Genomic DNA, 27,114 nt, shown 5'->3' on the forward strand with positions numbered 1-27,114 from the left:
TTATAGAAATGTAGAAAACAATGTTGCCAGAGGTTAAGGAGGCGCTAAGGAAGGAAGAGAAGTGGCTGTAAAAGGGCAACCAATATGAGGGATCTTTGTGGGAATGGAAATGTTCTGTTTTGATTGAATTAGTGTCAGTACCCTAGTTGTAATACTGCACCACAGTTCTGCAAGATGTTAGCATCAGGAGGAAGGGGTTAACAGACAAGTATACCATACTGTTTCTGTACTATCTTTGTAACCTTCTGTAAATCCAAAATTATTTCGAAATAAAGTTTTTTTTAAAGCAGTGATTCTCACCGTACTAGCTTTTCAACACTAGAACTATTCATAGAAACCTCACACTAATAAAATTTACACATTACCTGTGTACATGGTTACCCAATCCATGGTTTCTACATTAAGGCTCACACTGCTGAAGTGAAGCATTAGGTCAAAGTAATAAGAAGAGGAATAGAGTAGGCAACTTCACTCACCAATCTTATTTTTTTTTTTTTTTTTTTTTTTAGTAGGGATGGGGTCTCACTCTTGCTCAAACTAGTCTCGAACTCATGACCTCAAGCAATCCTCCCACCTTGGCCTCCCAGAGTGTTAGGATTACAGGCGTGAGCCACCACACCTGGCCACACTCACCAATCTTAAAGATAGTTATTGTGGTGGTGGTGATTTAAAACATACATACTAACCACCACATGTACTCACCAGCAAATCGGTTTCATTGATCAACACCTAAGTGCACGTATAGGAATAACATTTATCGGGTGTCAGGCAGATGGGGGGGAAGGGATGGGTCATACATACATAATGACTGCGATGCGCGCCATCTGGGGGATGGAGACGCTTGAAGCTCTGACTGGGGGGGAGGGGAGGCAAGGGCAACATATGTAACCTACACATTTGTACCCCCATAATATGCAGAAATAAAATAAATAAATAAATAAATAAAACATATATACTGAAATGAAGCTCAAGAGTCAATGGAATATTTCTTAATCTCTTTGGAGTGGGGTCATTGGTCAAAACCAAAAAAAAAAAAAAAAGCAATTGGTCAACTTCTAAAAGATGTAGTTGCTCAAAGTAATTTTTTAAAATTACACAGGCCTTTAAAAAAAGGAAGAACAAATGAACAATCATTTCCCTACCAAGATAGCCTATTTTAAAATTAGTAAGACACAGTCATGAATAGGCCATAAGTAAATAATAATAGAATACAAATAAAAGGAAACAACAAAAATGAAAGTCTCTTTTCCCTGCTGACCACTGTAAACCCCCTTCACAATGGTAACCACAATCAAGTGTCTTGTACCTCATTCTTTTAAGAAAAAGATAACACATATACCCATATATTTACATTTTATTTTTAAAACAGTGATCGCTTAAAAGATTATGCTTGCTTTTATTAAGTAGGCTCTTTCCACATCAGCAGACACAGATCAACTGAATTCGTTATATCTATTACCCCATCAAGTGCATGTTTAATAATGTATTTAACTAGTTCCCATTTTGATGGATACTTTGGTGTTTCCACATTTTGCTAATGTAAACAATGTTGAAATAAACATCTCTCTCCTTTCTCTCCCTCACTTTCTATATATGCATATATCTTGATCAAGTGTGTACATGTATGTATACAGACTTTATACACACGCACACATATATATACACATAAACACATAAAGTTTTGTGAATATAGACATGACAGTAAATTCTTAGCAGAGGTATTGCAAGGTCAAAAAAGAACATGTATTTCTTACTTGGGGCAATACTGCCAAACTACCCATAAGATGGATTGTACCAATTTACATTCCTACCAACAGTACGAGTATATAAAAACTTATGCCAATATAATTACAGACTATAATAATGTCATACTAATTAGCATCAGAATGAGACTACTATTTTGAGCGACATTTATTATGGCTATTTACCACTTTTATTTCTTTTTATGAAAATTGCCCATTTTTACCCTATGCCCTTTTCCTACTGGGCACTCGCTTACTTTTTGTACTGATTTGTATAAAAACTTTATAAATAAAAGCAATTAGCCCCTGTCACATGTCTTACAAATATGTTCTGCCACTTTGTCTTTGATGACTTAAATCCTTTTATGGTGTAATTCTTATAATTTTATAAATTTTCATTTCTACATAATCAAATTTATCAATTATTTCTTACATGGTATCAGAATTTTGTTTTCTCTTTTTTCTATTTCAAAATATTACAGGGGTATGAATGTTTTTGGTTACATGTATAGATTTTGTTATGCTTGAGTCAGAGTTATATGTATGCCCACCACCCACATAGTGTTCACTGTACCCATTAGGTAGGTTTTCACCCACTCTTCTCCCTCCTTCCCACTGCTTGATTTCCACTGAGTTTTAGAATTTTGTATTCTCTTTAAAAGCCCTTTCCTAATTCTGGTTAAGTATTGGCTAAAGTTCAAAATTGGATAATACTGATCATTGTAGAGTAGTATCAATTAGCTACTGAGAAAATAAAAAATGTTTTATTTAAAGAGAATATATATAAAATAAAACATCAAGTATTAAAGAATCTTATTCAATGTCACAATCATCAAATAAATGCTACAAGTAATTAATTCAGAAATAAAATGTATGATGAGTACTAAAGTAAATGCCAAAGACATCTGCTGACTTTTCATTAATTAATTAACTAAAGGTATTAAACAAGGGTATTAATTCTTTAGATTAAACTCATCTAATGATTTATGATGATTTTTAACCTCATAACTCATTAGAAATCTATTTCTTATTTTCCATATAAATTTATCAACAAATCATAATTTTATTTTAAAGCTGAAATATGAAACAAAAATACTAGTTTTATCTTACTTAAACAGTATACAACACAATATTTCACAAAATATTTTTAGTTCTTTATTTGGTAAAAGATCAAGATGTTTCTGGGCCAAAGGAAACAATAGTTATGCAAGCAAGAACAATAAGCAAAGGAGAGAGATTGTTTGAAACTCTTACACTGATCGACATGATCAGTGTCTGATGAACAGTTTGAAAAATATGTCTGTCTACACATTACTTACAGCATTTGGTAAATCTACTCTCCCACTGTAACCACAGGGAGCTCCGTTTGATGTCTTCTTTAATTATATATAAAGAAATACATTTAACCAAGAAATATAAACATTCTTTAAAACAAAACAAAAAGCACAGAAAAGTACTGACCATGGTTGTTGTTGTTATTTCTAAAATGACAATCTCTTAAATGAAACTTTAAATGCATGCACAGATAGGCTGTATTTTAACAAAGCTAAGAATAAATTAGTAAGAGTAGCACATTTTAAAACAAAGTACACAGATTTGTATGTGGCATGTTTCCCAAGAAAAAGCAATATGATAAGGTACCACTCCAATTTTAAAAGTAAAATATCCACTTTTCAAAGGTAGTCAGAAATACTTTCTATTTGGCAACATAAAGCCAAAAATGCATCTGGAAAAAATGCATATAGTGAATTTACAATAACATGGTTAATATCTTTCTTTGAAAGACTAGTAACAACTCAATTCAAATATGCTAAGTTTTTCTTAATGAAAACAGCTAATTTAAATTGTTTATATCAAAGTTAAATCTACTTACAAGTGAATCTGCATCAGGGCATTCCCTATTAAAATAAACAAAACATCAGAAATATTCAACTACTAGAACTGTCTGCTAATTATACTATATTTAAAGTGTTTTCCTTGCTAAACATCACTCTATTTAACTCTACAAAAAAAGAAATCAAATCATGAAGATTAAAATATACATTATTTTAAAATTCAAAAGAAAGCATTCCTACACCCATACTACCTGACAAAATAAAACATAAAACAGCTTACAAGTATTTTAAAAACTATTTTCAAAAGTACTTCTTTTTCATGAATATACTCGTACACCATATCAAGGAAGTTGTCATTCCTACAAGACTTTCTAATGGTTTTTCATTGTTCAAGTATATTAAGCTTAAAAAACAAATTTCTTAAAGAAGAAAGCTTGGATTAAAAAAAATCTATATTAGGCAACAAGTAGTCTGAAAACTTAACACCAGTGGGAAAATTTACATTTATTGGTAAGTAACATTTTTAAATAAAACTCTTAGAACACTTTAGTTTCATCTGAAGTACTTTCTATAACTTCATGTATATGGAAGTCAAAACTAGTTTTCTCCAAATATGCTAAATGAGTAGACTTCCAGTTAGAATAACTTTCTAGTCTAATGTAATATGCAGTTGAGAACTGGAATTCTATCATTTAATATTGAATTTGCATATAAGCTGGTGAAAACTATTATTTTATATATAAAACTAAAAGATGACTTAAGTATGTAAAATTAAGGACACTGAGGTCAAGATTAATAAAGTTAGAAGAATTTCTATGTACATACTCCAAAACAAATTCATAAACAAAAACTAGGGTACAGACTTAAAAGATATTTGGACCTTTGACTGGAGACAGTTAATGCATATAATACAGTTTAGGCATCCCTAATATGAAAAGCCAAAATCCGAAATGTTCCACAATCCAAAAACTTTAAAGCACCAACAGGATGCTCAAAGGAAATGGTCACTAGAGCATTTCAGATTTCGCATTTTCAGATTAGGAATGCTCAATTGGATATATTCTGCAAGTATTTCAAAATGTGAAAAAATTCGAAACCCAACACACTTCTGGTCCTAAGCATTTCAGATAAGGAATACTCAACCCATATCAGAATCTATAGAAACAGGTTATTCTCTATCTACCCAAAGACTAAACAAAAACCAGAAAACTCTACAAACTGAAGCATTTTCTTAAAGGAAGATAGGATAAAATGGACTGAAAAAAAATGAAAAGGGAGGAAGATGGCTACACTGCTCTTAATCCAAACTGAAGCACCAAAGGTAAATGCAAACCCCATGTGTCTTAATATCTGTTTGAAAGTCATTTAAAATTTCAAGTTTTGAAATATAGCTTCCTTATTGGCAGATTAGGATTTTATGAAAAAAAAAAAGTATACATACTCTGAGAAAATGTTCCAGAAAAGGCATAATAATAAATTCAATTCTTCTAGAGAATCAAATCAATCAAGATGTCAGGTTTTTTTTTTTTTTTTTAAAGATACAGTTTAAAAGAAGGGTTAACATCACTAACAGTTTATTCTCTGGCTTTAGGCCAGACGATTCAGTCTTTGTGGTAAAGCACTCATCTATTTGCCTTCACAGTGGGCTGTGAAGACCTGTCGATGAAGCTCCAGGAACAGGAAGCTCCGATCCATCTTCCACAATTACAAGCATCTCAAAAGCCTTCAGGCTATGAAGAAGGGGCATGCCAAGAGCCTCTGGCATTTCAAGTAAAATGAATTCTAATATTTTTTGTCCCAAGAAGTTTGAAAGAAAGTAATGATGGCATGGCAGTTTAAGCACTGGCCTTCTGCTTAGTATTCTTGTTGGTAAAAAATCATTTTAAGTGGTTTAATCATCATACTAGAAAATTATTGCTAATAAAAAACTAAAAATATTATAAGTTCCCTACATGAACCATAGTGAAAACCATACATTATAAAAATATTTTAATTTAAGGCCATCATTCTTTACAATAGAGTCACTAACAGATGAACTGGCTACATTTTAAAAATTTACTTACAAATCAATTGTATAGATTTCACTATGTGTTTCCAGTATCATAAGAAGAGATTAGGTTCCACCCCCTTAGCAAAATATCCCTTTCATAATGTTCAAGACATTTGCAGAAAAGATAATTGTAGATATAAATCACTTTGCAATTGCTCTTAATTTGTTAACCAAATAACACTCGGGAATGGGGAAGAGACAAACATTTAGAATGGGAGAAACTCTGAGACACTCGAATAGGAATATAACTAGGTACGAGGCAAGAATACTCAAAGCACAAACTGTTCTCTTATGTTGAATATATGAGTGCTCATCAAAATATTAAATCTCGTAAGAGTTCCACTGATTATGCTAGAGAAGTAGAGTTTTTAAACTAAATTTCAGCCAATGTTACCGGGTAAAGAAATCACTCAAGACTTTTGAATAGTGTCACTTCAGTTTAAACGGATTAAGTAATCATGGAAAGAAAGATTCCTTTAATTCTAGTTGTCTCTGAATAATCACAGCTCAATGATTCTCAGCCCCAGGTGTATATTAAGAATTGCACAAGCTGCTTAAATAAAACAAAACAGAACAAAAACTATACTGGGGTCTCCCACCCACAGAATTTGATTTAACTGGTGGGGCCTGGTATAGGTACATTTATTTTAATTTCCCAAGTAGTTATAATGTTTAGCCAAAGTAAAAAACTTTGTTTAGCTAAATACTAGCTCAATTTCTTATATGCTTATTATGTATTCTTTGTATGCTAATTTCTTATTTTTAAAAGAAAGTAAATGAGACTTGTAAGTGGACCAAATACTCCATCTAAAAATGATGACCTAGGATAAGTGGTAAAACATATTAGGGCCCTCCCACCCATTTAACATTTTCCATTTATGTATACAGATGCCGCTATGTGCCTATATACTTAGAATTGTCTCAAAGGATTTTCATCAAATAGTTGACCAGAGGTTTTCTCTTAGGCATTAAAATTTTGATGAATTTTGCATTTTTCTGCACTTTTGTTTAACTTTTAAAAATATGCATATATCATTTTATAAAATAAGGACATTTTAAAGTAAAGCTTTCATCTATAATGTCTTAAAATTTTTAAATAATTAATAAGAAAAGTTAATACTTCAAACTAAAACTAGAGGAACTGGCAAATGTATTTATTTAGAAAGGTTTATATTTTTCACCCCTTAGACATATACTTTGAGTTATTTCCAAAAGACTTCTTTCTTTCCAAATTCAAAACAGTCTTATTCTTAATGACTTCTAAAAATAAAAGGGATGTTGACAATATTTAATATACTTACACAGATTCTGCATCCTTTTCCTTTTTAATTATTCCCGACAAAGCAAAAGGCTTTCTTCTCCTTGGTTTCATGCCTTTAAGAGAAATGTATTTGTTACAGAAACACAACTGTTCCTGACAAATATATTAAACTTATGAATGTATATTGTATTTTGACACTTAATTTACTCATAATTGCTAATGCTAAACTTAGAAGAAATAAAATTACCAACCACTAAACCCTAGTATTTAAATCACAGTCTTAGTCTGTTTAGACTTTTCTCATGTTAATATTCACCAAAAGATCATAGAATGTTCACTTGATTGATGTAATTCTTTTCTTCTCCTAAGTCCCCCTTAAGTCGCCTCAGGCAAAATAAACATATGGATATATTAATATCTTAAAACTTCACAGAATGTAGATTATTCATTATATTAGATCTTGTTATAAATGTAGTTCAAATCATGTTCCCTTTCTACAGGGTCTCACGATATAAATGTATTGTTTTAAATAAAAAGGTGATACAGCAGACTCATCGGAAGTAAAACACAAAGTTTGTAACATAGCATTCTTGTGTCCATATGTTATCCCTAATACAAACAATGTTACCAATGGATCCTACCATAACTGAGGAGCAAAAATCATCTTTGTTTACCCTAATATGGCAGTTCTTCATCCTCTTCTTGTACAACAAATTATTTTTAAAAGGTCATTCATGCTATTGTTGATGGAATTCAGCACTTAAAGCTTAGCTGCTTACTCTCTGAGAAGTGAGCAGTAGAGCCCTTAGGTCACCTAAGTCAACTCTTCATCTTACAGATGAGGAAATTTAAAGGGTTTTTTGTTGTTGTTTTTTTAAATTGTGTTATATCACTAGGAAATACTACAGCTAGACCAAGAATCCAGGTGTCATAGAGTAATGTACTTGCTATCACCCTAAACCACACATTTGTACAGTATATTACATATTTTAAAAATCTATTTATTCTCATAGTATAGGTATTTATTATCCTTACTTTACAATAAAGAAGTTAAAGTTCAGAGAACTTAAATAATTATTGCTCTCGAATAGCCAGTAAATACAAATAGCCAGCGAACCCAAGAAGCCTAAGTCCCAGGGTTACTACTACTAATAATAATAGGGTTAACAGTAAACTTATCAGATGATAGAAAACCATTTCCCAAAATTCTTACACAGGGCTTGGAAAAAATAGAAGATTGCTTTCAAATTATTTCTAGTAGCTCACAAAGTGAGATATACAAAACATGAACAAAAACAGCAGGCATCTCTTGGGTTTCATTCTATAAAAAACACCTACTTAAATAGGAGTCATACCAGTTGAGGAACCAAGTCAAATCATCACCCATTCTGAATGATGGTACAACTTCATTAATTAATGAAATGTTACTCATTGTAGAATAAGCACTACACATTAACATGTAGTGATGAGTTTTTATATTCATGACATTAGAATGTTTAAAGATAAATGTCAATGAAGAAAAGTTTCAATGTATATTTAAAAATATATATTAATCTTTTAAAATATATAATCTAATACACTAAATATTTTTCTGGGCAAATCTATTGTTTATTATTAGCTAACGATTAGCATCTGCAGGGCCTTCAAACTACATTCAGATTTTTACATCACTCCATAGGTATGCTGATACCTATGAATAGCAGTCCCTCCTAATTCAATGAACAGAAGATACTGGCTAGTTGCCATGTACATTAACATTACAACTAGTCAACTTACCTTCAACTGCACTAGCAGGGTCACATTCTTCAAATTCAATAAGACCTGAAAAAAAAAGTTGAACTTCTAGTAGAAAACAAATAGGGTAGTAAACAATTATCTGATAAATCCCATTATAATACATCTCTTTTTTTACATTTTTAAATTTTTTAATTTTTTAATGTACATCTTTTTAATTGTTCCAAAATGTGTTCCAGTGTTATCTGATACTTAATTCAAATATCAGTAATAATTTTTAAAAAATTAAATAATCCTAACAATTAAAAATAATTGAGACTAGCCTATATGATCACAATAATTTACTAAAAACCCTTCATATGTGGTATCCCAGACCTGGAGACACAGAAATCTAACATGTAGTCTCTGTTTTCAAGGAGCTTGCAGTACAATTGATGAGAGAAAACAAGCTAAAAGGCAGTTGTTGAATCCTTGGTTGTGCTTATGGGAAGGACAGGGGTATCAAGACAGTAAATACTACTAGAATGCATGGTTCGGACATCATCTGTTCTGTTCACCACTGTATCTTCAATACCTAGAAAATGCCAGGCAAGTAGTAAATCATCAGTAAATATTTGCTGGTGGAATAAATGAATTAATTACACACTAGTTAAGTGGTAGCTCTGGGATTATAACCCAGACCTCTTCTCACTGTATAGCAAGTCAAGGAATTAGAACTATAGTTTGCAGGCAATGGGAAAAGTTTTCATGTGAGAAGGTTATACACACATACACCTTGAAAATGGTCTTACAGGAAAATTAATTTAGCACTATGAGGGATAGATTATAGAGAGGAGGAATATAATAAGGTAGAAATCAGTTAGAAAACAATTACGATAGCCATGAAATGACAGAACTGCTGAAAGTAGCCTTATGCCATAAAATATGGTATACTTCACGTATGTGAAATATCTATTTAGGTAGCAGAGAAATTAGCAAAAGCATGAATTACTCTTCTATTAAAATATCACAAAAGCTAAATATCAGACTAAAAAATTATCTCTCACTATCATGTTAGTCCTTTTATATTTAATATAAATCTACGAAAGTCCAGTATTTTTGTGAAATAATTTTTAATTTATTAATGGTAATTGGTATAACTTGCTATATCAAGAAATTTTAAAATAGTGCTTGAAGTAAAGAGTAGATAATAAAGGATTTCGTTACTGGTTCTTCTGAGATGTTAAGCTTAATTATTAATACAACTATGTGCAAATTCATGATCAGCATTCTCATTGATCATTCCATTATAAAAGAAAACCACTGATTCACAAGAAAGATTTCTCTAACAAGCAGAAGGATCTAAAAATGTTGGCTAAATATCCCTCTAATTCCCCCTAAATCTAAGATTTATTTCTATTTGGTCTCAGTCTCCATTCAACTAAAATAGATTAATATTTAGTGATAAGCAGAATAACTAAGATAGTCATAAAAGTGACTGATAAACTAATCAATTGATTATTAATATCTTCCTTACTAGAGCATTCTTCTATATATACATCATTTGACCAAGAAAAAAAATACATTTATCACTTCTACCAAAAGCAAGCCTCAAAGAGTCAAAAAAACAACCCAATTAAAAATTTAAGGGCTTTATTCGAGCCTACTCTGCAAATCTGGAAGCTGAGAAATCATTTAATGAAAGGGTACTAAGCTTGTTTGCAGAATCCCTGAGAAGTCTATATTAAAGATTTACAATGAGATGAGGACAGACTGAAAAATCAGTAAGGGTAAAGAATTTAGGTATGTGTATCTCATAATTAGTAACTTTTTACTTGGTATAAAAATTATGAGGAATGAAAAATCTCCATGTAAATTACCAGCAGCTTATTATGTATTATTGGCTTTTCTAAGTACTAATAAAGCTTGAGAAAATATAACCATCTGTCAAATCTGAGAAAGAATTTAACAGAAACAGGCAACCAGAAATGTTGCCTACAGTTACACAGCACATAATATGTACACATTAACTATTTACAGAATCTCTAATACTCAAGCAATAGGCTTCTTGGGGTGAGGGGGGTAGTAAATAAAAATAAAAACAAAACACCAATGTCAAACAAAATGCATTGTTTATAAGTAACAAAAAAAATAATATTTAGAAGGACTTTTACAACTAAGCAAATATGGTATATATAGAAAAAGATCTTCAGATGACTTCATATATGTGAAAATAGTAAAGACATTCCTCAACTCTATAGAATCAACCTCTTCAAACAAAATTCTACATTTTTTCCTCACAAAACCTTTTTCTATACTAGACACATCTTGATTGTTCTTCCTATCTTTACTAAACATCCTCTTAAAATCCATTTGAAATAGAAAAATGTTCAATAAAATATTCAATAAAAAACATTTTAAAATATAAAATGCTAAATCATTTCAAATCATTAAATACATATAAAAAATTTTAAATTGAGTACCATCCACATAAACTTTTCTATTAAAGACAGAAATACTAACAGTTTCTGGTACAATAAAACTAAATATACCCTTTAAAAAAAACATTAAATCAAGCATGAAAAAGATTTTCTTTTTCAAATGGCATATGCTCCACATGCTGCTTCACATGGCAAGGCTTTGCGTGCCTGGCTCAGTGCCAGTTGACAGCTCAGCTGGATATCAATGCACATTCTGACCCCCCTTGTAGCGTGTCACTTCTGAACTGTTTCACAAGTGGAAAGTTTATTCAGCATCTCCCTCAAATGCAGTCCACTGCCCATCATTCTGCTATTTAATCATAAGACAAGTTATTTTTTTTGACAGTACTAAAGCCAGAGTGAGAGTCTTAATGAATAGTTTGCTACAAACTGGAATTTCAACTGTTTTAGACTCAATTAATTCTTTTGTCAAAATAAATAACTGCTTTTAGCACTTAGATTTTATGCTGGGTCACAAGGGCAATTTAGTTTGTATAAAAGCAAATAAAACCATTTTGGCTCTGTCTCCTGATGCTCTTTTACACATTTTAAAATGCCACGATGAGTTCAATTAAACTCATAGAACAGAAGAACTCTAAGAAGTCAATGATTCAAAGCAAAACAATTTCTAAATATGCTTTAATCATCAGGTAGGAATAAATTATTGCTATTAAAAAAAAGACATCAACCTAAAGAATTCATTCAAACCTATTCTGGATCAAAACTTTTAAGAAATGGTTACAGGAGAAAAAGCAATTTATTTAACAATCTTTAATCACTACAACTTTTTTGTGGAATGAGGCAGAGTATAAAATATGTGAAATATTTAATTAATAGTCCCTGTTCTAGAATCAATCCTAAATCTTGGGCCACCAACAGGGCAAGTTTATAACTTTGTCTAGTTAAAAACTGGCCTCAAAACTCACATAAGGGCCGGGAGCGGTGGCTCACGCCTGTAATCCTAGCTCTCTGGGATGCCAAGGCAGGCGGATTGTTTGAGCTCAGGAGTTCGAAACCAGCCTGAACAAGAGCGAGACCCCATCTCTACTAAAATTAGAAAGAAATTAATTGGACAACTAAAAATATATAGAAAAAATTCGCCGGGCATGGTGGCGCATGTCTGTAGTCCCAGCTACTCGGGAGGCTGAGACAGGAGGATCACTTGAGCCCAGGAGTTTAAGGTTGCTGTGAGCTAGGATGATGCCACAGCACTCTAGCCCGGGCAACACAGTGAGACTCTGCCACAAAAAAAAAAAAAAAAACTCACATAAGAAGTCTGGCCTATTCAAATCAAGCATATTTCTGCATATTTCCAATTAAAACCAAAGAAGAACACGATTCTAATTAGAGTTAAGGTAAAACATACAAACACACTCGGACACACAGCCAAAGTCTAATAAAAGGAAAGATGATAATGAAGGGGGGGTGTGTGTGCAGAGAGAGCTGTGACTCATAACAATGGAAGTCAATGACTGCATTTTCAAGCTTGCTCCTGGGCTTGTGGAATGCAACACAGCCACATTCCCAGATGCCTAGGATGATGAACCTGGCAAGCTAACACACACACAAAAAAGAGAATCAAACTCTAGCTTGTGGTGATAAGCAAAAGGCACGGAGGCTCAAGTTCTGGTTTTGGCACTTGTTTGCTGGCTGATTACCTCGGACTGGTTACCTAACCTAGACTGTATCATTTATGAAAGGGGGATGGTCAACAGTAATGTATTTTTCTGCATTTGCTTTTTCTCTCTCTACAACATGGCCATAAACACACTGTTTTTTTTTTGCTAACTTATTTGAAAGTTGCAGGCACCAATGACACTTCACTTCAGAGGTATCTATTTTAATAAAGGACCTATAGAAACAATTTCCTCAATTCAGTGGTCCCAAATCCCCCTGATCATCAGAAACTTCAAGTGTAATGGTTCTCAAACTATATGAGAATCACCTGAAGGGCTTATAAAACCACAGATTGCTGGCCCCACCCCTAGAGTGTCCCTTTTGGAAGGTTGAGGGTGGTGCTCAAAAATGTGCATTTCAAACAAATTCCCAGGTGATGCTCTGGTAATGGAATCATACTTTGAGAAATACAGTCCTAGGAGATCCCTGGCCATTGCCAGATACTCAGTAACTATAGATAGTGTTTCTCCAATTATACTGTGCATACAAATCACCTGGGCATCTTATTAAAATACAGATTCTGATTCAATAGGTATGGAATAGGGTTTGAGATTCTACAGCTATAACAAGCATCCACGTGGTTAATGCTACAGGTTTTCAACAATGGGTGCACAGTAGAATCAGCTGAGAAGTTTTAAAATATAGTGGTATACACCCTAGACCAATGAAATTTGAATTTCTGGGGTAGCATGCAGTCTGTACATTTAAAAAAAGAAAAGAAGAAAAGAGCAATGAAAAGGGGAAAAAAAATCACAAATGATTCTCATACAAACCCCAAGGCTTGAAAACCATGAGGCAAATTTAAAATTATGTCTTAAATCAAAGGAATAGGTTTTTAACCATGGATTTTGGTCACTTCGAAACCTTCCACTTCTCCAAACACAGAATCTTAGCACTGAAATATAATCTCCTCCTACATCCAAATTCTGACACTGTTCCTACACCCCCAGATTGAGTCATGTGTTCATCCTATATGATCCTCCTAAAAAACCTTGTTTCTACTTTTAATTACAGCGTTTATATATGTAAGCCTTCCCCATCTCAGTTAATGACAACTCCATCATTTCACTTACTCAGGCAGGCCCAAACACTTGGAGTGATTTATTCCATCTTCTTTTTAAACAGCTTTGCTGAGGTATACTCAACACGCAATAAACTACACCTATTTAAATTGTACAATTTGGTGAATTTTGACATGTGTTACATTTGTGAGACCACTGCCACAAATAAGATAATAACATAGGCATCACCTCATGCTCCTTTGTAACCCATCGCAAGGCAACCACTGTCATTATAAATTAGTTCATATTTTCTAGAATGTTATATAAATAGAATCATACAGTATGCATTTTTTTTTTGGTCTGGCTTCTTTAACCCAGAATAATTATTTTGAGATTCATCCATGTAGTTGCATGTATCAAGAGTACATTAATTTTTATTGTTGAGTAGTACTCCACCGTATAGACATACCAAGATTTGCTTACCTTTTCATCTCTTAATGGACATTTGGGTTGTTTTCAGTTTGGGGCTATTACAAATAAAACTGCCAAAAACACTTACATACAAGTCTTTGAACATAGACAAGTACTTCCTTTTCTTTTAAGTAAATATCTAGGAGTAGAATGGCTGGATCCCATGGTAAATGTATATTTAAATTTCTAAGAAACTGCCAAGTAGTTTTCCAGAATGGCTGTACCATTTTATATTTTCACTAGCAGTGCACATGAGTTCCAGTTCTTCCACATCCTCAACAGCACTTGGTATAGTCAGTATTTTTAATTTTAATCATTCGAATAAGTATGTAATGGTATCTTATTGTGGTTCTAATTTTCATTTCCCTAATTACTAATGAAGTTTAGCGTCTTTTCATGTGTTTATCTGCCATTCATATATTTTCTTTTGTGAAATGTCTAAATCTTTCGGCCATTTTTTGCATTATAATGTATACATTGGCACTGGGGTCACCATGCATTTTTCAGGAGGAAGGTTAAATAGGAAGGCAGTTTGTACTTGCTGAGATGGCATCTCTGGGATGATGGTGGAGGGAGGTAATTGTACTAACAACTTGCTGGCTGCAGAGACTACAAGTCTGGAAGAGCAGCTGCAAGAATGGGGAGAAGTGATGCTGATGGCGGATAACGTCCTCAAATGGGAAAGGGCCTGGTTTCCACCTGCCATCATAGGATTATCTAGATCCATCTGAAGAGCTTAAAATGTACTTCATGATCATTTCTCTTGCAGCAGTTGCTTGGGTGGAAAGTCAAGTCCACAACCTGCTTCTCACCCATCTGATAGTAACTTTCTTTATTGTTGCTTCCTGGACTTATCAACATGGAATCATTTTGAAGCACACTGGAATGGCCAAAAGGGACAATAAGCTTCCCAAACAAAAATAAAAAATGAATAATTCACCTGCTTTATCCAATGTTATTAATGGAGTATACACTGTCCCTGGGAACATTTTCTACTATACTAGCCAGATACTAAAATGTTACAGAAGCAGCTCTTTGCTCTCTCTATGCCCTCAGTTAACAGAAATTCAGACTCATCAAGTAAGGCTTGGGGTATAATGTCTTTGTGTCAAGTGTAGTTGGATGTATTCTTATCAGTTGGCCTTATATGGACAATCATTAGTAAGTATAACTTGGTTTTTCTCACCCAGCGTTAATGGAATTCTTACTTTCAGACCATTTCCTTTAAAATAGCATTGGACCCTTTAGTACAGTTAAAGTGACTTTGGATAATTGTTCGAGTTGATCTTTGCTTTAGCTAGATATATAGTGGCCTATGGCTATAAGAAGCTGGTTCTCTACTGTCTGCTTTCACAGTATGCTTAAAAAACTGTGTGACTTTATGAATATAGAGACCAAGTTTACCTCTTCCAATGAAGAGCCCAATTAAGATTCATTCCTCATTCTGTTTCTGTACCATGGGAGAAGAATCCCCATGAAATAAAATAAAACCAATTCTGTGCCCTAGTATGCGTAAACTTCTCCCTTGTGCAAAACTTAGCAATCTGTAGGAAACATTGATCCTTTCACCCAAATGAGGAAAATATGACAGGCTTAGAGCTCTTGTCCCCTTGCACTTAGATTTCAAGTTAGTAAATCCTTAACGGCTTTTTAATAGAATAGCAGACTTCTAAAAGATTGTGTTTAGTTAGAGCTTTTAGCATACTTTTAATTTCAGATTAGCAGCTGACCTTAGCACAGTATACAGTAGGTTAAGACTCATGTCTATGACCTTTACTCCAAAACCAGCCAGTAAAGGATAAAAGTCTTCTATGTTTAGTCAAGATTCATTTCAGTAGAAAATAATCTTATCTGACTCATTTTTGAGACCAGAATAAGCCTTTGAAGGTAAGCCTCAAAATTCTCATTTTATGGTAATACTGACCATTTCAGTCCCCATAGGTTTGGCATAGGAGATAGTGACTACACTGGTGTCTAACTTTTTTCCTAGATACTTCTCTGAAAATGCAAGGGCTGCTGGTGAGAGCAGACTTGAGGTGACAGTTGGCCTGTGGTGTGCTTAGAATTTATAACTTATTTGAAAGCCTCTTACAATCATTCTTTCACTCTCAGTGGCTAGAAATTTAGAGTACTTGAAATCTATGGGAATGAAACTCTGAGGGCCAAAAATGTGACATATTTGGGAACAATTCTTAAACTGATTAGCTATAATATAGTTTTGTGAATTTATTGCACTGATGCTGTAAAACCTATACCTTGTGATATATCTGTCCCTATTAAATAAGTATTTTCTCCCCATTTAATACTGCTGTAAATAGTGGTGCCCACTATAGCATACGTCCATTTGTTTAATGTTTCATGTGAAAACTACCTTAATTTTACATGGGTTTCCTCATTGCAAATAAGCCCATCTTCCTCTCCAGATTTTGTATATACTGTCCTACTACTTTTGCAGGTTTAATCTTGTATTATTTCTTCTATTTTGTTTTGTGTAAAAGGCGGAAATTTTTAAAAAGCTGGAATTTTAAAAAGACAAATAAATAAAATGTAAACATTTTTAATTCTGAAATAAATTTTAGATCGAACACCATGGTTCATACCCATAATCCTAGCACTTTGGGGCATTGAGGCAAGAGGATTGGTTGAGACCAGGAGTTCAAGACCAGCCTGGGCAACATAGCAAAATCCTGTCTCTAGGGTGGGCGTAGTGGCTCACGCCTGTAATCCTAGCACTCTGGGAGGCCAAGATGGGCGGACTGTTTGAGCTCAGGAGTTCGAGACCAGCCTGAGCAAGAGCAAGACCCCGTCTCTACTAAAAAAAAAAGTAGAAAGAAATTACCTGGACAACTAAAAATATATAGAAAAAATTAGCCGGGCATGGTGGTGCATGCCTGTAGTCCCAGCTACTCGGGAGGCTGAGGCAGTAGGATCTCGCTTGAGCCCAGGAGTTTGAGGTTGCTGTGAGCTAGGCTAACGCCACAGCACTCACTCTAGCCAGGGCAACAGAGTGAGAATCTGTCTCAAAAAAAAAAAAAAAACAAAACCCTGTCTCTAAAAAACAAAAATTTTTAAATTAGCTGGGCATGGTAGCACATGCCCAGCTACTCAGGAGGCTGAGGCAGGAGGATTGCTTGAGCCCAGGAGTCTGAGGTTGCAGTGAGCTATGGTCACACCACTATACTCTATTCTGGACGACAGAGCAAGAACCTGTCTAAAAAAAGTAAATAGATAAACAAAAATAAATTATACACCAACGGTCAACTGATATTCAACAAGGGTGTCACAATTCAATTGGAAAAGGATAATCTCCTGAACAAATGGTGCTAGGACAACTGGACATTTATACTCAAAAGAATGAAGCTGGACCCTTATTTCTTACTATATGGAAAAATTAAGTCAAAAACAATCAAAGACCTAAATGAAAAGGCTTCTTAGAGGAAAACAAGGGATAAATCTTCATGACCTTCAATTTGACAATGGTTTCTTAGATATAACAGCAAAAGCACAACCAACGAAAGAAAAAATGAACTGAACTTCATCAAAATTAAAAATTTCTGTGCATCAAAAGACACTATCGGGAAAGTCAAAAGACAACTCGCACAATGCAAGAAAATATCTGCAAATCATGTATCTGATAAGAATCTAGTATCCAGAATAAAGAACTCTTAGAACTCAACAACAAAAAGACAATCCAATTTAAAAACGGGCAAATAAACATTTCTCCAAAGATGATATATTATACAAATAGCTAAGAATCACATGAAAAGATGCTCAGCATCATTAGTCATTAGGGAAACACATATCAAAACCACAATAATCCACTACCCCTCACACTCACTAGGACGGCTATATTTTTTTTTAAAAAAGGGAAAATAATGTTGGAGAGGATATAGGGAAATTGGAACCTGCAACATTGCTGGAAGGAATGTAAAGGAGTACAGCTACAGTAGAAAACTCAAACACAGAATTACCATCTGATGCAATAATTCCGCTCCTAGGTATATACTCAAAAGCACTGAAACAGACATTCCAACAAAAACTGTACACATACATTCATAGCAGCACTATTCTCAATGGCCAAAAGGTGGAAACAATCCAAATGTCCATCAGCAGATGAACAGATAAACAAAATGTGGCACATCCATACAATGGATATCGAATATTATTCACCCACAAAAAGGAATGAAGTACTGACACAAGATGCAACACGGATAAGTCTTGAAAACATTATGCTAAATGAAAGATGGCAGACATAAAAGGCCACATATTGTTTGTATTATTCCATTTATATGAAACATCCATCCATCTATATGAAATATCTAGAACAGGTAAATTCTAAGAGACAGACAAGCACATTACTTTTTTCCAGGGGCTGAGAGTTGGAGGGAAATGAAAGTGAACAAGGTTTCTTTTCTGGAATAATTAAAATATTCCAGAACTAGATAGTAGTTATGGCTATACAATATTATGAATGTACTAAATGCCACTGAGCTATATACTTTAAAGTGGTTAAAATTGTGAATTTTACATTAATTTACCACAATAAAAAAAGAGGAATAATACACATGCTAAAGTATTTGGGGGAATGTGTACTGACTTCTGCAACTTACTCTGAAATGCATAAAAAAAGATGGCTTGATAGATGAACAGAGAGATGGGTAGACAGATGTAATAAAACAGACATTACTGTAAAATGTCAGTGGTGGAATCAAAGTGGTAGGTATATAGTCCTTCAATGTAAAATACTTTCAATTATTCTGCATGTTTGAAAGTTTTCATAATAAAATTCTGGAGAAAGTTATACCGAATATGCATTTTCAAACCACATCCCTACCTTTCCCTAATTCCCACCTCCAGAAATTTTAATGTATCTCCTAGGTGAGGGTGACTGCAGGAGATATTTGGCGGATATGCTGAGCTCACTATAATAGCTTTTCTCTGGGAAATGCCTCCTTCCCAACAAGTAGTAGGTGCAGAAGCCATGTTTATACTGCATGATCTAGCCAGAACTGACTGGACTAGAAAGATTACCTGAGCCAAGGTGGACCAACCACATTCTTTCTCTACGATATTTGGAAAGGGACAAACATTTGGGTTAATTCAGAGCTGTGGCTTCAATTAAAGAAAAAGTTTTAAAAACCTAGAAATTACTGGGAGATCACCTTATATCATGTGCCTAGGGAAGCAAAAAGAGTCATTCTGCAAAGAAAATAATGAAGCAGTAGAAACAAAGAGATGGAATAAAGGAAAAATGATACCTAGTTTTCCTACTGTTTCCTTCTGAGGCCTGGCTATATTCCTGATTTTAGATCCTTGGAATGCCTCATTTTTTTCCCAACAGATTTCCTTTTAAGTTCAACTTGGATTGAGTTAGCTTCTTTTACAAACTGCAAAAAGAACTAAAACCCTGTCCCTGTTACTATACATACAATTTTTAGATGTAACAATTGTAATCTGCTTATTTTATATTTTCATTAGTATTTTGTTGCCAGAATATTTATGCATTTATTAACATTTTTAATGGGTACCTCATATCAATGAACTAAGCTTGCTTGAACAAAGTCTGCTCAAAATAGTTTAATGTTTACTTCACAATTTAGGATTATTATTATTAGGATCAATTACTGTGCTGTGATATAAATGCAGATGTAGTTGCTGTAGGATGTCAGATTAAATGATTTCTGAACCCAAAACAGCAAAATCTGCTTTTTGAAAAAAGCTGTGTAATTCTAATGTATCATGACACATTGTATGCTAGTATGCCACACAAGAAATGTATTCTCTAACACAGGGGTGGACAGTTTTTCTCTAAAGGGTCAGATAGTAACTATTTTAGACTTTGTGGGCCACACAATCTGTCATAACTTTTCAACTCTGCTGTTGCAGTGTGAAAGCAGCCACAGACAATTTAAAAAATACATAAACAAGTGTGACCATGTTCAAACAAAATTTATTTATGGACACTGAAATCTGAATTTCATATAATTTTCCTGTCGCAAAATACTATTCTTCTTTCATCTTCCCCCCAACCATTTAAAAAGGTAAAATCCATTCTTTGCTTGTAAGTTTCACAAAAGTAGGCAGAGTCAAAATTTGGCTCAATGGCCATAAGTTTGCCAACTCCTGCTCTAAAAGATGTAAAAGATAATCAATTATCAGGTGGCATGCCAAACAACGATGTATAAGTGGATGTTTTTAATAGCATACTTCATATACAACCCCACAGGGGAGGGTTCCATAAGTGGAGGTATACTGCCTCACAGGGTGGAGCTGTTCAATGTAGGCTTTATTCTTTGTGGGCTCTTTTTTACTCCCCCATTGGTACTAATCTACACATATTATCCTCTTTCCCTAATCATTATCCATTCTTTTTTTCTTCTTTTTCTGGTCATTCCCCCCTTGCTAGCTTACAGAAAAACCAAATCATCACAGCATAACTTATATGGTTTAGTGGGTCTTTGCCTCTTCTTATCTATTTTTAATTTTGTTTTCTACACAAAGGTTTTTGTTTCTCTGATTTCAAAAAAAGCAAAAACATTTGGGTGGGGGTAGGGGTATGAGGCTCTATTTAAAGGTTTGGCATTATTCCAAATCTGGGGTCTGGAAAGATAACTAGGTTACATTTTTAAAAAATGATTTGCTTTACTCTGTAATTTACAATAATATATCTAATGTAGTAGCTAAAATATTCCAAATATCCAAACTAATACATTAATGTCATTTAGGTAGTCTGACTACATGAATCTCATTTTTCCCTTTTTTGTTGTGGCCAACTGTTTTTTTATGTCCACATTTCTCAGACTTCTCCCAATTGTATCTTTAATTTTAAAGATTTGTATCTATAAACTTATTAATATCATATAATGAAAGTACAGAAAAGTACAGAAAGTACAGTAAGCTTTTCAACAAAACCTTTTATTTAAACAGATTACATATTGGCCTAACAAATTTTTATTTTCTTTTTTTTCCTTATAAATGGAAATTTGCTGAACTTTTGTGAATTATAAATAGCACACAGTAAAATTAGCAAAGACTACAAAATAGAAACGTGTATTTTAATCTCTTTAAGCAACTAAAATACATGACAATGGTTAGGACTACAAAGATAATGTCACTGGAACATAAAATGACCCTTTCAGACCACAGGTGCTTTGATATTCAAAGCATCCACTTATAGTGACTCAAATTCCAGAGAAACATGGAAGTACTACACTTTCGAAGTAATAACAAAAAAGTCACTACATATAATAAATAGTATGATGATATTTCAGGAGCTCCAGTGGTCCCATCGGTTAGCGCACGGTATGTAACAGTAGCACTTATATAACAGTATTTCAGTGAGTAGGGGAAATTTTTTTTAATGCTATGGAAGTATTTGACTTACACAGAAGAACTGGAAACATAAAGTAACAGGATATATCTTTCAACAGATAACTGACTAAAGATAAGATTAGCATCATTGTTCAGCCCCAGAGAAGTAGGTTAACTTTTAGGTATACAAATTTTAAAAAAACTAAGTCTCTTGTTTTTGTTTTAAAATCTGTATCTCATAGAACTAACGCTATTTTAAGAAGGAACTCATCCACCAGAGGGGGCCCTTACAAAACAAGAGAAATAAATGTTAACAGAAATCAGTAATATAAAACAAAATCCCTTAAGTCCACAAATTCCATACAATCACATGCAAAATTTTATGTATGTTATTTTTTCTGAGAAACACAAAATTCTTATCATTGCAATGGGCCTCTATGCTCATTTGTTTGGGTGCCCATAAACTGAACAAATACATATCAAAGAGCTGTAACTAGTCATCTTTGCTTGTAACTAGTCAACTCAACCAGACAAGAAATATTTATCCCTTCCACTCTCCCCATAGCCTCTCTTTTTTTAAAGTTATTTCTAGGACGTTTTTGAAAGCCAGTCATGTACATACACAATGTCAACAGTCATCCCGAAACAGACACCTAATTCTGGGTTTAGTTTCTCTCAGAAAGCTCATATCACAGTTCTTGGCCTCCCTCTCTACCTCCTACCATATAGCTACGGGTATTTTCCACATGTCTTAGTATATCTTGAGGCCAGTAAAATTAAATTTATAAAAAAACAGAATATAGTAGTAGTTACCTATTGATCAGGAATGTATTATTTTTTAAAATATTTATTAAATACTTAATAAATGTTACATTACCTCATGTAAACCTCACAACAGCCCCATGAGGCAGGTACTAATATTATCCCCATTTTACAGATGAGGGCACTGAGGCTTAAAGATCTCCCTGCTGATAAAGAACACACCACAAACTACTGCACTATACTAAAGACAAGAAAATAAACATGATCTAAAAGTCCAGAATTTAATCAGGCAGTGAGTCTAAAGACAATTTCTGATATACAGCGATTTTAAATACCTAACCAATAGAAGGAAATTAATAAAACAACTGTGTGGGAAGACAAATTTTACATGTTCTCATTCATATGTGTAAGCTAAAAAAGTTGATGTCATAGAGGTAGAAGACAGAATAATAGATACATGCCAGAGGCTGAGAGGGTGTGTGGGAGGAGGAGAACGAAGAGAGATTGTTGGTCAATGGGTATAAACGTACAGTTAGATAGAAGGTATAAGTTCTAATGTTCGATAGAGTAGAATGACTATAGCTAACAATAATTTATGGTATATTTCAAAATAACTAAAAGAGTAGAACATGAAGAAATGACAAATGCTTGAGGTGATGGATATCCCAATTACCCTGATTTGATCATTACACACTGTATGCTTGTATCAAATTATCACATGTACCACATAAATATGTAAAATATTAGGCTGGGTGTGCTGGCTCAGGCCTGTAATCCTAGCACTTTGGGAGGCCAAGGCAGGAAGATTACTTGAGGCCAGGAGTTGAGACCACCCTGAGCAACATAGTGAGACCCCATCTCTACAAAAAACATTTTTAAAAAATTAGGTGGTCATAGTGGCACATGCCTGTAGTCCCAGCTACTCGGAAGGATGAGGCAAGAGGATTGCTTGAGCCCAGGAGTTTGAGGTTCCAGTGAACTATGATGATGCCACTGCACTTGAGCCAGGGCAATAGAGCAAGACCCTGTCTCAAAAATAAATAAATAAACACATTGATTTATTCAAAGACAAGCATGTGACAAAAGCAAAACCTTCCCTGAAATTAATATGCTAATACTGGAAAAAAGAAATTTTTTCTACTAGCTTTCTAAACTGAATTGATAGGCCCGGGACCACTGATGTCTTCCTTCCCAACGATGGGGAGAAAGTTTACAGCAGGAACTTAAGAAACTGAAGCTAAGCAGAGATAAGCAGAAATGAGAGAAATAAGTGAAACGAAGTTCTGATGACATCCATTTGGTCCTTGAATCCATTCCAGCCTTCCGGGTTAAAAAAGTCAATGCATGGAATTTTTGCTTAACCTTGTTTATGTTGGCTTTCTGACATTTGCAAACAAAGAGTCTCTACTGAACTAAGCCACAGATTACAGGTTTCAACCTGAGTGCCAACTCTCAATATTGGCAGTGACTGCCTATAGCACTGAGATGAGATAGATTCTAAGGTCTCCTCTGGACAAAGAATGCAACGATCTAGTAATGGTATCTGCCATGAAAAAAAGCAGTACACATGCCACATACTTACAAGCCCTTGACAGAGCAGTGTCTTAGGAAATATAAACAAAAAAAGCAGTGAAAGAGCCCAGGGAGCCAAAGTGAAGTAGGAAAAGTTACATCAGGGAAGAGGTAAAATGCCAATCAAGAAAAAATTGGCTTGATTCAGAACACATTTTAATATTACAATTATTCTCTGGTTTATTAATACTTTAAGAAAAATATTGATCCACCTCAAGCTGATTCTCTGTATTTTTTCTTTTTGTTTAAATGGATCATTTGGGACTCAGAGGAAAAAGGTACGGTTCATCAGTTTAGGTCCATATTTTAGCTCAAGTCTGTTAGTTTCAAGGTAGTTTTCTAATTGAAACAGATAACTGTAGATTTATATATGGTTATAAAAAATAATATAGGGAGATCCCTTGAACACTTTGCCTGGTTTCCCACAATGATCACATTTTGTAAAACTACAGTATGATGTGACAACCAAGATACTAACACTGATACAATCCACCAATCTTATTCGTTTTTCCATATAAGGCATTTTTAACAGCCAATTTGTCTTTGTTTTCATTCTAGAAACCCTTCTAAATACCTATATGAAAATTCTTGCCGGGCACAGTGGCTCACGCCTGTAATCCCAGCACTTTGGGAGGCCGAGGCAGGAAGATTGCTTGAAGCCAAGAGTTTGAGACCAGCCTGGGCAAAATAGCAAGACCTCGTCTCTACAAAAACAGAAAAATTAGCTGGGCATGGTGGCAAAAGCTTATAATCCTAGCTACTCAGGAGGCTGAGGCAGGGGTCAGTGCAGTCCAGGAGTTTGAGGTTACAGTGAGCAATGGTGGCACCACTGCACTCCAGCCCAAGCAACAGAGTGAGACCCTGTCTCTACAGAAAAAAAAAAAAAATCTATTTGTTACCCTAAGTGTTTACCTCTCTTAACCAGTATTCACTTACAACTTAATCTCCTTACAAAGAGTTTTAGGGTTTTGTGCTATTCTGTACTTCTGTATCTCAAAATCCTCATTCTCTCTATATATCTATACTTAGTTTTATTCTAATTTTTCCAAAACATGGGCCTCGGAATCAAAAATCCTGAAATTGAATCCCAGTTCTGCCACATACTTGCTTAGGCAAATCATTTAACCTCTCAAATTTTCCCTCCACGTGTAAAAAGGGAGTAAAAGTACCTACTTCAAAGAGTTGCCGAAGATCAAAGTATGCCTGCAAAGTGGCTGGCATAGTACAGAGCACACAGTTAGTGCTCATTAAACATTAAATATAATTATTTAGTATTCACTTAACAAAGAATTTTCTAACAGCAAACCCATCCATTCCAACCTTAACACCCTAACCTTACCATTATAAGCTCATTTAATAAAAATGTTCTTTTTACAAATAGAGAAAAGAAATTGATGAATACAGAACTTTTTTCACAACAGTTTTTCACAAGTCCAAAACTATTAAAACTTAAATGTAGACAGCAACAATACAAAAAAAAAGTCATACAGTTAAAATTCTCTGGCACTTTTGATGGAGGAAGTAGTACATTACCTGGCTCTCTAAGAGTTCATTCATTCAACACATAAACAGGAAGATATGGGTAGAAAAGAAGTGGGATATATAGTATTTGTAGAGTAAGAACATAAGGATAACAAGGTACTAAAGGGAAAAAAAGGGCATGTATGGGAAATAGCAAGCAGTTCAGTTGGCCACAGTGAAAGTACCAGAATAAAAATAATTCCTATTCTTAGGAATTATTACTAGGAATAGTAAGAGTAAAGACTGGTCAGCACAAGATCCTTAAAGGCTTTGAACCCAAGTCCAGAGTTTAACTTTCATTCTGTCTGTAATGAAAATTCAAAGATTTATGAGTAGTGCAATTTTAAGTTCATAATTGTATAGTCAGAAGATGAATGTGTTATAACATGTAAAATGGATTGGAGAAGAAATCTCCACTGTGTCAGTATGAAAAATCTGCAAATTAATCAGGCAGATGGAGAAAGCAGAGAAAGAAGGTCTGAAGGGAAAAATACTAACATAATTACATCAGTAAGTTTTAAAAATTAATGAAATTTGGAAAGAAGAAGAAACTAAAGATGATTTAAGGTTTTGAGGCTTAGTGCTATGAACTATACTGACACACAAAAAAATGGCTCTCAGACTTCTCTACAAAGCACTTGTTCATTTTCCTATGCCACACCATATTTTAACTTCTTTACTGGGCTGAATTACTTTTACCTGTGGAGTGAAATAAATGTTTTATAACAGCATAGTATAGTACCTAATAATAGATTAAAGAAATCTGGAAGAATTGTAAGTTATGCTGAGCAGCGGAGGGGAATGGGCTATTTATTACATTCAATATACCATAATATACTTCTTGAAAGCAGAATTTGGGACTCTTGTAACCATTTTTTCATAAAAATAGCAAATAGGATTTCTGTATCCATTTGTTCATTGTTATATTCCAAAGTCTCTAGAATGGTGTCTGGTATACTGTTAGCATTCAGTAAATGTATTTATTGAATGTATGTGTGAATGAGAAAATAGTTATTAAATTTTAAGAAAGGGTCTTATGTAGGGTTCGATACTCTCTCTCAATCTTTCTTTTATTAAAATACCCTTCTATAGGTAACTCTACTTTCAAAAATCAAACAAATTGTGATAGATATAGTAAATGTCATAATAACTATTTCAATTAATATAAAATCACTGTATTAACAACTAAAGGTCAAAACAAAAATCTTAATTTAACATACAATCAAACACAAATAAAATAATACCTGAGATTTTACACAGATTTTTAGGTATGCCCTGTTTTTAGGTTTAGCTTTATTTTATGGTTTAGAAATGTTACCCAGTTCAGACATGTGATATAAAGTTAAAATTATCCCCTACATACATGAATTTAAAGGCAGACCTGTGTCTTAAAAAAAATTTTTTTTTTAATTAGCTGGGTGTGGTAGCATGCAACTATAGTCCCAGCTACTCCAGAGGCTGAAAGAAGAGGATTGCTTGAGCCCAAGAGTTCCAGGCTGCAGTGAGTTATGATCATGTGCTATTGCACTCCAGCCTGGGCAACAAAGAGAGAACCCTATCTCAAAAATAAATAAATAAGGCCGGGCGCGGTGGCTCATGCCTGTAATCCTAGCACTCTGGGAGGCCGAGGCAGGCGGATTGTTTAAGCTCAGGAGTTCGAAACCAGCCTGAGCAAGAGCGAGACCCCGTCTCTACTAAAAATAGAAAGAAATTAATCA

The 27,114-nt window shown here is 34.0% G+C and overlaps 1 protein-coding gene across 1 annotated transcript in view; it reads right to left on the reverse strand.

Moving 5' to 3' along the window:
- Positions 1 to 27,114, reverse strand: part of FCHO2 (FCH domain only 2) — a 120,426-nt gene that overhangs the window by 40,423 nt on the left and 52,889 nt on the right. The window contains exons 8-10 of the mRNA XM_012664629.1: positions 8,665 to 8,709; positions 6,929 to 7,001; positions 3,616 to 3,640 (exon numbers count right to left, since the gene is read on the reverse strand). Of these exons, the coding sequence (XP_012520083.1) occupies positions 3,616 to 3,640; positions 6,929 to 7,001; positions 8,665 to 8,709 (143 nt within the window). The remainder of the gene's footprint in view (positions 1 to 3,615; positions 3,641 to 6,928; positions 7,002 to 8,664; positions 8,710 to 27,114) is intronic.

This window comes from Propithecus coquereli, unplaced genomic scaffold (assembly GCF_000956105.1).
Source record: "Propithecus coquereli isolate 6110/MARCELLA unplaced genomic scaffold, Pcoq_1.0 Scaffold9, whole genome shotgun sequence".
Classification (NCBI taxonomy): Eukaryota; Metazoa; Chordata; class Mammalia; order Primates; family Indriidae; genus Propithecus; species Propithecus coquereli.